Source organism: Denticeps clupeoides, chromosome 6, assembly GCF_900700375.1.
Source record: "Denticeps clupeoides chromosome 6, fDenClu1.1, whole genome shotgun sequence".
NCBI lineage: Eukaryota > Metazoa > Chordata > Actinopteri > Clupeiformes > Denticipitidae > Denticeps > Denticeps clupeoides.
The window spans coordinates 7259860-7271026 of NC_041712.1; the positions used below are offsets into that span (position 1 = coordinate 7259860).

The 11167-nt window shown below is 40.9% G+C and overlaps 1 protein-coding gene across 1 annotated transcript; it reads left to right on the plus strand.

Moving 5' to 3' along the window:
• Nucleotides 1-1555: 1555 nt before the first annotated feature.
• Nucleotides 1556-8910, plus strand: glra4b (glycine receptor, alpha 4b). Its single transcript, XM_028983128.1, has 10 exons — nt 1556-1811; nt 2316-2446; nt 3970-4037; nt 4354-4577; nt 5109-5191; nt 5527-5664; nt 6241-6455; nt 6840-6992; nt 7653-7772; nt 7866-8910. Exons 1-10 carry the CDS (start codon nt 1615-1617, stop codon nt 8148-8150), a joined length of 1614 nt encoding a protein of 537 aa, XP_028838961.1. The 5' UTR covers nt 1556-1614; the 3' UTR covers nt 8151-8910.
• The last annotated feature ends 2257 nt before the right edge of the window (nt 8911-11167 follow it).

The following is an 11167-nucleotide window of genomic DNA, read 5'->3' on the forward strand; positions in this document are numbered from 1 at the left end:
ATTTGCCAGGGTCTTTCTGCATTCTAAATGAAAATGTGTGTATCGGTTACTATAACCTTGATCTCAACCTCACATGCAATTTTGATACAAGTAAAACATCAAGTTCTGTCACATCAGAAAAACCACTGAAACATTTTTACCGAAGGTAAAAAGTCTGCCTAGAGATAAAACCCCATAGCCCTCAGAGTAAAAATGGTCAATTGCAGTAAAAATGCTTGAAATGTGGTGAGTGGGACAGCACAGCATGGCCCTGACCTCCAAATGGGACCAGTGTCTGACAGACGGAGGTCTGTGCATTCAGGAGGTGTGGCTGAAGAGGAAAACCTGAGCAGAAGGAGCACTGGGACCCTTGCTGAAAACTAGGACTAAAGACCCCAGAGTGCGGAGAATATGAACACATTAAATTTAAAAGCGGCCTAGTTATTCACCCCGCAACATGCTCTTCCATGCCTGACAACTGGACTGTGCAGATCTGATCATCGTCATATCCCGCCCCTCTCCTTGTGCTGAAGGCTCACCAGCGCTTCCACCGGAGATCCATAAGCCTGAGAACACGCTGCTGCAGTGTCCGAGTAAGTGTCTGAGCCGGTTTTACATTCCCTTAAGCGATGTTACTAACCAAGTCGTTAAGAATCGTGACCCAGAAACATCAGTCAAGTTGGGACTCGACCTGCTGTTTATGTTCCTGGTTATTAATCGGCAAGTAGCTTCTACTCTAATGAGTTAAGTCATGGTTTATCTGTTAATTACTAAAATGTCTGAAATTCACACGAATTGTTTGGTCAAATGAGAGTTGAAGTGTCATAATATGTGGCAAATGTTCTGCTCATACAGCATACAGTGTTGGCTGCAATACAGTCATGATGTGTTCTGAGAAGCATCATTAACCTGTTAGTGACCCAAAGGCTGACAACTAGAAAAACTCCATCTGCCTTTGTAAAAAAACTAGAGCCATTAATGCCTGATGTATTTAAATGGGTTGTCGTTGGCAGATTACAGTTCTGGGGTCAGACGGCCAGTCACTACTTTTACAACTGAATCTAATGTCTCGTAGTGGGACTTGTGAAAAAGGGTGCAGTTTTAGATGACAGCGATGCTACACTAACATAATGAATCCACACAGGACACTACACAGGAAATATGGGTCAGAGAGCGGGATTCTCTCTAGAAATCACCCATCAAAAGATCTTGGAAATCGCGTAAATGAATGCCTAATGCAGGAAATCAGCCTGATGAGGACGTGTTGACGAAAAAGTCCATCTTTCACACCGCATCATGTCTCGCAGACTGTTTATCCTCGGAGGACCGCAGCAGAAAACATTGCATGTGTTGGTTCAGGACATTTGCTCCTGCAGTTGGAAAAAAAACAATCTGATGTGATGCTGCCTCTTTAAATATTTTCCCGCTGCATTTCCTGAGGCAAACATGTGGCCATAAAAAATAAAGAATGTTACCCCCCCCTTTCCATTCCATGATCAAATATAAACTAAAGGGATAAAGTGAGTTTCTTCCCCCTCGTACGAGCGCACACACACACACGCAAATGTACCCTAGACATTCAGCAGTGGTTTAAACAGCCATAAGTGCATCAGAGTACAGAAGAACCCACCTCGGATGAGCCATGGTCATAGAGCCGCACCAGGCACCCTCAGCTGTCATTTCTCCACACGACTTCTGGAAGACTTCAGCCTCTGTGCTCACTCCTTTACCACCCAAGGCGTCTTTCGTTTTTCTAAAAACAACAGGAAGATGCTTGATGATTTCTGCTGGATTTTATTCCTCTTCAGCATCCTGCTGGGAAGCTGCACCAGGTAAAAACAGAGGGTTTTTTTTTTTTTTTTTACTTAAAATGATCCTGCTGCAATGTATACTTCAATATACTTCATCAAATCAGACTGCATTGTAAGATACTGTCTTGTTGATTTCTCCCTTTTGAGCATGATACATATTGTTTTGCATGTAAATGTGAGGTGAATGCATAAAGTAAGAGCCTGGCAAAAACATTATAAGGCATACTGCAGTTACATTTTCACGCTTTGATGTGCAGCATTAAATATTTACCTGTACAACAACCCTCAATTTAAGCCCGGGTTTGGAAATGAACGGACCATCTTGAGTCACCCTCTCTGGAAAGGACATTAATTTACGAGTAATGTTAAGAAAGTTTAAAACTAAGTTCGAAAGTTGAAACTAAAACACACAAGTGTACAAAAATGAACTGCAACCATTTGAATGTGCATTGTAAGGACGTGTGCGGAGTATGCAGTAGCTTTACGCTTAGCTGGAGATGGCTGTTGCTTTACTTCTCTTTCAAGGTCTGTAGCTGGTACAGAGCAGATGAAGTTTCCCAGCAGAACAGTGAAGCCCATGTCCCCCTCTGACTTCCTGGACAAACTGATGGGCCGCACCTCAGGTTATGATGCTCGAATCAGACCTAACTTTAAAGGTAAAAAAAAGGCCGGTATGGCCTCCAGGTTCTGCGAGAATGACACCATCTCCGTAATTAAGTTGATGATTATCGCAACATCTGAATAATGCCGTCGGTTCCCCGTCTTGGCAGATGCCGTAATTGTTGATAGTTGAGTGGTGACCCACTTCTTTAAAGCGCACAGTGGTGCTGCTTGTGGCTGACCTTCAAGCTGCAGATACAAGGCGAAAGAGTTCATTTATTTTCATGCAGATGATGCTGGTCAGTTTGCCCTGGGCAAATCTCAGTGCAGTAGTGGACAAGGCAGTAGTGGACTTCAAGTGAATCTGAATTTTAAAAAGCATTTTTGACCCTTTAATATATTGTTCCATGGAGTTACAGCATTAATAACTTTAAGTTACTGAATAGTAAAGATGAGTAAAAGAATCTTAAAATCTTGATCGCTTAAGTTGATCTTGAATAATCCACATGCTGCAGAATATCTGCAGTTTGCTGCCATTTTGGCAACAAGTTTGACCCACAGACCTGGATGTGTCTTCTTTCTCATTTCTTCTTGTTATCTCTGGTCCCTTTTCTTGGGAAATCCACTCAGCAGCTTCATCCTACCCACTCCTCTCTGGGCGTCCCGCAACACATACATAATTCAGATTTGCTCCACATTCACCCAAACCTGCAGGCGCATCCCACTGCAAATCCCAGCTGATTGGTCATAAATTTGCCTAATTTAGTTAACATGCAATCAATAAATGATATTCTCTGTTGAGACTGCTCTCAAATATTTAGTATGTGTGTTGTTTCTGGAGTGGCTTTCTAATTGGAGCATGTTGGAAAGGTCAACGTCTCACTGTTAATTAAACTCTCGGTGCCCTAAAAGCGGTTGGTCTGGAAACTAAATGCAAAATATGAATGTAAAATTCTGAAAGTTAAAAACCAACATCATCACCAACAGCTCTCTCGAGCGCCAATATGAACATGGCATTATGTAAACCTTTTGAAATGGTACAATACTTTTAATTGTATATCGGTGTCCTCTAGCCACAGTCCTGTGGATGACTCATTGTGAAATACTAATTCCATAGTAATGTAGATGTTCACATCATTTTACACATTGCTGATGGCTGCTGCAATGCAATGACTGAGAAAAAAGCAAATTTAAAGCAATTTAATATGGGATTAATAAAGTTTTCTTAATCCAGAATCGGATTTTTAAACTGTCCCATACAATTTCAGCACCACGGTCAGCAACAGGGAGCCAGTGGTAGAGATTGGGTCTTTTATCAATATTTTGTTTGAGATTTTTTAAATACATTGTTTTAATGTTTAGGTCCTAATCCATATTGCCCGCAATGACAAAAATAGTCCTAGTGGTGATTTCGAAGGCTTATTTACAGTTTCTATGGAAATACAATTTATCGAGCTTCACACAAATGTCTTTCATCTTTACCGAAAATGCTGTATTAATTCCTGAATGAATATATGAAAAGGTCACTATAATGCCCTTCATAAAACCATTGAAAAACATTAATGACCATTTCCTTTAGGGCCTCCTGTTAATGTTACCTGCAACATCTTCATCAACAGCTTTGGGTCCATAACAGAAACCACAATGGTAAGACTTGACCCAATGGACTCCACTGTACACGTAGTGTATTTTACAAAAAGGAATCATGGACAATGTTTGAAATAATGATGTAATCAAACCCATGTTTGCACTAGATACTCTACTAGTGTGAATTTGGCCAGTTTTTTTCCTTCTTTAATATCAAGATATTATGATAAAGTTCCCCTTTACATGTATGCAGATATTCATTTACAGACATGTTCAGCAAGTCATTTACAACATCAACAATGTCTGAATAAAATGTCTTGATATTAATTTCAATGAAATTATGTATAAATGGTTTATTTTTATTATTGCCCCATAGGACTACCGTTTAAATGTTTTTCTACGGCAACAGTGGAATGACCCACGGCTGGCATATAAGGAGTACCCAGATGATTCTTTGGACCTGGATCCTTCCATGCTGGACTCTATTTGGAAACCTGACCTTTTCTTTGCTAATGAGAAGGGGGCCAATTTTCATGAGGTCACTACAGACAACAAACTGCTACGAATATTCCAGAATGGCAATGTCTTGTACAGTATCAGGCAAGAACTCTCTCGTCCAAGCTCAGACATGATGACATTCTTGTAAAGGGTTGCCAACTAAAGCCTAGAGTACTCGATGCTCACCAGAAGTCCTGTGGTCTTCTAAAATGGTTTCACTTTCATCATTAAAAAAGGCTGAGGAGACTTCACAAGACATATAAGTGATCTCTGATCATGGTTCGAAAAAAGGTCCTGATTACATCCTTTCCCTCTAAGAGGATGGTTATTCACTGTTTTCACAGTGCATTACCCAATTGTAGTCATATCACTGATTTTCATAGTTGCTTTTTTAACTTGATGCAGGACAGAGATTGCATTGCATCAGAAAGGTCAAATTATTAAGACTAAATAACATTTCCTGCTAAAATATATTAATTACTGCAATAATTAACCAAAGGCTCTTGAAGCCTCAGGTCCATCAATATTCCATCATTCTTATTTCCCATGATCTCATTGGAAGGTTAACCGAGGGGGAAAAAATCTATGTGGTGTAACACAAGATTTTCTCTCCCCTCTCTTTCTTTCTGCTAGACTTACTCTAGTGCTGTCATGCCCAATGGATCTGAAGAATTTCCCCATGGACATCCAAACATGCAGCATGCAGCTGGAGAGCTGTAAGAGTCATTTTCTGATGTGAATGACTCTGTCCATATCTGAACGCTCTCTCTACTCTCTTCATACTTTTGTGGGTCAAGGACGTCTCTGTACAGTCAGCACCATAGGGGGTTAGATCTGCTGGAGGGGTTTTTTAATGTTTGCATGTTTTGTAGGGGCAGGGTGACATGTGTCATGGCTGCATGTGATGTGTGCATGGCTGTTTTATTTCTCGAAAATTCTTCTTTATTTCCAAACGCCAGTTATACTTATAAATATATAATAATACAGGGCTTGTCACCTTTTGGTATGTTATCCCAGATGTTACCTTAAAGCCCAACTTTCTGCCCTGTAGTTGGCTACACAATGAACGACCTGATCTTCCAGTGGCTGGATGAAGGCCCAGTGCAGGTGGCTGATGATCTGATGCTGCCTCAGTTTGTGCTGAAAGAGGAAAAAGACTTGGGCTACTGCACCAAGCACTACAATACAGGTGAGATCCTATACCAACTGTGGTACACTAATTCAGATGAGCTCACATGAATTCATGATCTGTGTAAATGAAACACCAAATTGGTACATTAGGAGCTTCCAAACCCAGGCATTCGGGACAATGTGACAATGATCTTCTTGGTGATGATTCCAAACCCGAGTACATGGGAAGGAAGAAGAAGAAGATTCAGAGCTTTCAAGGAATCTTGACAAAATATGAGACAAAATTGGAAGGCCCTTACTATAGCACCACCTGTTGGTGGATGTATCATTTATGGAGTCTGAGGTGTGGTGACATACCAGACCCCTGAAGCCTGACCCCTGACATACCAGACCCCTGAAGCATTTCTATAAAAGGAAAATAAATAAATCTATATGAATCCTGCTGCTCTTCTGCTTGACACTCTCATAACCAATACTGGTCCAAACAAACAAAATGTTTTTGGCCTTTTTAAATCTGTGTCTGTTTTCCTTTTTATTCCTTTTTTTTAGCAGCTGTGTTAAATATTACACAAGGCACAGGAGTGAGGGGAGGAAGCCAAGCGTGTGCACTGCATCTCTCTTTCTGTCGCCTCAGGTAAATTCACCTGCATTGAAGTGAAATTTCATTTGGAGCGTCAGATGGGCTACTACCTCATCCAGATGTACATCCCCAGCCTCCTGACTGTCATTCTCTCCTGGGTTTCCTTTTGGATCAATATGGATGCCGCCCCAGCAAGGGTTGGCCTTGGCATCACCACAGTACTGACCATGACAACACAGAGCTCTGGTTCCAGGGCTTCTTTGCCAAAGGTCAGAGCAGGATATTATTTTAACACCAAAACGTGAATATAACATAGATGTGTCTTCTGTGTTGAGATAAAGTAAGTCCCAGCATTTCTACAGGAGCATCAGAATTGGTGTTGGTGCGAGTAACGTCCTTGCGCCCCATATCGTCCTTTGACATTGTCTTAATCCTAAATATGCCTTCTCATATGTTTCTAATTCCCTAATTAGAATTTCGTACTTAAGCTCCCATGCTCCTTCACTCTCTTGTCACTTATCCGTTTTGCATGTTACATGTAACCTCTCTTTGACCTTAAATTCAGATTATTTTTTAGTTGTTTTGGTCAGCGTGCCTAGTTTCTGTTTTGTGTTGCTTTTATGTGCGTAAAACCAGTGCGTCTGTGTCGGCAGGTGTCTTATGTAAAAGCCATCGACATCTGGATGGCCGTGTGTCTGCTGTTCGTGTTTGCAGCGTTGCTGGAATACGCGGCGGTCAACTTTGTCTCCCGGCAACACAAGGAGTTCTTCCGGCTCAGGAAGAGGATGAGAGAAGAGCAGAAATCTGTACGTAAACCCCTCCACTGAGCCCGAGATGTGTGTCACTGTGTCTTTATGCTGCCTCTACGCGGACGGTTTGGCATGGGGAGCATGGTACGCTGGGCTGTCTGGTCCCATAAGCTGGAACCAAGATGACACAGTGACCTGTTCAGAAAAAACGAAAAAATCCCCCCAAGTAAATGGTCTTGTGCCAGTTTAAGGGGCTAATGGTCTTTTTCATCTCTTTTGCTCTTTTTTACATGGGCCCTTACATGAAAAAAATATGCAGAACAAAAGAAAAACATTTAAAAAGCAGAAGTGGAAACTAGAGCACACAGTAAAATAATACAAAGCTTCTTGCAGAACATTAGATGTTAAAACTGAGGTCAGATGGTGTTGTAGAGGGAATACAAAAGACCCATTAAACGTTGGCTGAGTGGTTCAGCAGGCCTGCAGTGCAGTGCGAACGGCGGGGGGAAATAAATACCGTAACTGACAGCCTTTTGCCAACAGAGTATAACCCTCAGCAAAAAAATTAATGATGCCACAGACCGGGGCTGGCAACAGTGCCTATACGCAGTCGGATGGATGAGCAGATTAGGGGTTTCCACAGATGCGCTCAGGCCGTATCTTCCAGCAACGATCCATCCTGGAACATGGCCCTGTGATGCGTGCGTTCCTTCTGAGCAGGCGGCGTCGGGCCCAAGCCGAGGAGCAGGCGAGGCTAAGGGGAAGCCCAGCAACGACCTCCAAGGCAACAGCTCCTCTTGTAGGAGCAGCCAGCGGCAGTGCAGCGCCTGCGCTCGGGTACATCATTACTGCCTCACAACACACGCGTTTGTGTGCAACTAGCCCAGCCTTCAAGATATTCCATTCACATGAGTTTCCTTGTTGCCACAGGAGGAGCAGATGGCCCAGGAGAATCAGGTGTATTATTTTAATGCTTACGGAGTGGAGCCATGCGTCCTGGGAGGAGACGGGCCTCTGTCGGAGACGGCGGCCATGTTTTCGGGTCTGCCCCCGGGACATGCTCTTTTTGAGATACGTCGCCGTTTTGTGGACCGGGCTAAACGCATTGACACCATCTCCAGGGCAGTGTTTCCCCTCAGCTTCCTTGTCTTCAATGTCATTTACTGGTTCACTTACAAAGTACTGTGGCATGAGGACATCCATGTCACCCAGTGACTGGCTCAATTTACACGTGAATAAGCTCTAACTCCATCTGACACTTTAATCAACTTTCTGGTTTAAATTGAAACTACGACTTGATGGACTGGACAACAACAGCAAAAAGAGACAACACTAAAGGTACCAAAACCTGAAATAGAGTCAATTTTGTCCTTATATATTTGGAAGTTTATTCTTTTAGTTAATCTCTGAGTAATGTAAAGTAAAAATCAGGACAAGTTCATAATTAAGAGAAGCAATCAATTCATTTGGGGTTGGAATTAGTGCAAGTCTACATGAAATGCACAGACCAAAGGTTTTTATCTCAGATCGCCATGATGCTTTTCATCTTGGAATCCGGCCTAGTGTTATCCAGGACCAACAGCATCGCATGAAAAACATGGGAAATGATGATAACCAAAGGCCATTTTGTTTGCCCCCAAAGACTGTCAGCTCACATAAAATATACACACACAGCTATGGACATAGCTCTATAAAAACATGAGCTGTGATGTAGAACAAAAATAGTCCATACAACACAAGCCCAAACAAAAGACACAAAGGGCCGCCTGATGCTGGAGCACTGTGCACTGTACACCCTCAGGGTAGCAGTACATGTTTACTGTTTTTAAGTGGTATGTCATCCACTATCAGCAATCCCTGCCAAACTGCATGAGCCTCGAGTACAGATGAATTGCTATATTAATTTTGTTCATATTATTTTTATACTATGTAAAGCAGAACACTGTGCAATAAAACACTGAATGAAATGAGCTGTAAAGAAAACCCTAGCTTCTGATTGATTAAATGTAGTTGCTGTAGTTTTTTCATACAAATAACATCTGTGTTTGGATCCTACTTCAGGTCCTAATCGTTGGTTTATTTATAAGGTGTGGTTTATTATATAGTACTAGTCTGTGCATCAGGATGCACATCAAACTAACTTGATATAAAGTACATATTCTAATAGCAGAACCTTCTGTAAAATGCTACCGATTCTTCTGTTGCACAAATGATGGCGTGTCCCTAAACACACTGCTGCAAGCGAAATTAATATGCATTGTGCCCTGGGGTTTCACTGAATGGACTGTTCTTGGGTTGTGTTCCACTTGCTTCAGTTCCAAGTCCATGTATTTCTGTTAATATTAATAAACATGTATAATAATAAATAGTTGAATGCTTTATCAAGATATTGAACTTCAAATGATAAAATGTGGTCAGTCTAAATAATGTCAGTCTAAAATGTGTGACAGGGATCTCCGGCTTAAACTTGCAGAATTTTCCACTACAGCTCAGTTCTTGTTAAAGCTGCTTGAACAGTTGAAAAGTGAGCTACATATCGAGAAAGTATTATGGGCTGCAGGTGTATGTTTAAAATCTTAGTTTGTGTCACAGAGGAAGGTTTGAAATGTGTGCAAGGTAGACAGGTTTGAGTGAAGATTGGGGTTTAAGTGAAGATTGTGCGAGCATATGCGTCGAATGTAAGGAAAGTTTTTTTTATGTAAAACATCCTTCTAGCGCTATCAGGCTTGTAAGAAGCCCTTGACATGACGAATAATTAATTATAATTATATAATTAATAAAAAACATACAAAAAATGGTAAAAACTGCCCTGACACCCCTCAAAAAAGCTGGGTTGAGTAATACCAAGTATTCGGCAGTTGCCAAATTATTAAACATGCTATTATGTGAATATACTGTGCGGCATACACACCTATGCCTCTGATCCTCATCACATTTTGCAGCCTGTGTTCCTATACAGACCACTACTGTGTATTCTCTTTGGCCAGTAGATATTGCAGATTTTGACATGATGTGTTGATTTTATTCATGTTTTTTTTTTTTTTTTTTACACACATTGCTCTTGTAGTGATCTTTGCTGGTCGACCACGACTACAGTGGTCAGTGGACAATGGTCTTGAATTTCTTGTTTCTAAACAAGCTATCGCAACTCTTCCGAGAGAGTTTTTCCAAATGTCTGAACATCTAATGAAAATACAAAAATTACACAGCATTGAGTTTTATTTAGTTATTATTTTATTTAGTATTATTAATACACTTTCTTTAGATAGAACTCGATGTATTTCTTGGTGCTGGTCTCAAGCCTGCGTACATGGATGGGAAAGTTGGTGTCAGGAAAGGCATCAGGTGTAAAACTTTTGCAATGTCAATTGTGTGGAACACCAGACTGCTGTGGCAACCCATAACAGGAGAATCCAAGATATAAACCAGAAAAAAGCATTAGGGTACAAAAGCACTTTTGTAACTTTTTTCACAATTTTCACAATTTTCATCAATATATACATTTGTATGATTCTTCTTATTATCCTGTTAATAATAAAAATAATAGTAGGCATTAATCTATTATTAGATTGTCACCTATGGCCTATGTGCTAAATCTAATCAATTAGTAATATGCCGTAACATAAGTAAGAATCTACACAAAAACCAATTCTCAGCCAAACCACTGGACCCCACCAGGACTCGAACCTTGAACTTCCATCAGAAAGTTGCACCACGCCAAGGTTGGGTACACTGGTTCCAAGCAACAAACAATTGTTGTAGTTGTTGCCAGTTAAGCATACTAGTCACCTATTTAAATGCTATATTTAAATTATTGAGATAAATAGACTTATTATCTTCTATACGACTGGGAACGTTGCATCTCAGATTTGGTCAGTGCCAATTGGAATTAAATAATCCCTGAAACTGAAATAAACAAAAGTGGCAATAGATACAGGTATGTGCAGCGTTGCGTTGTTCTCAGGCGGAGGCTTCTGTTTTACTGAACTGTCAAATTAGAATTTGTGCCTTTAGCGCCCTCTTCTGATACATTTTTGTCATGACAGTAGTTTCATCAAAACAGGCACTGATGTCATGACAGACCTCATATATTATATTAACACTGTGAAGAGATTGTTCTCCTGTTTTCTTACATTTACATTTACAGCATTTATCAGACGCCCTTATCCAGAGTGACAATCAGTATTTACAGGGACAGTCCCCCCCTGGAGCAATTTAGCGTTAAGTGTCTT

Bases quoted from the DNA above. Each gene is read 5' to 3' on its own strand.
- glra4b (XM_028983128.1), top strand. From the start codon at position 1,615: ATGAGCCATGGTCATAGAGCCGCACCAGGCACCCTCAGCTGTCATTTC. The intron at 2,447-3,969 runs GTAAAAAAAAGG...CATTTCCTTTAG, and splicing joins AATCAGACCTAACTTTAAAG to GGCCTCCTGTTAATGTTACC. The intron at 6,456-6,839 runs GTCAGAGCAGGA...CTGTGTCGGCAG, and splicing joins CCAGGGCTTCTTTGCCAAAG to GTGTCTTATGTAAAAGCCAT.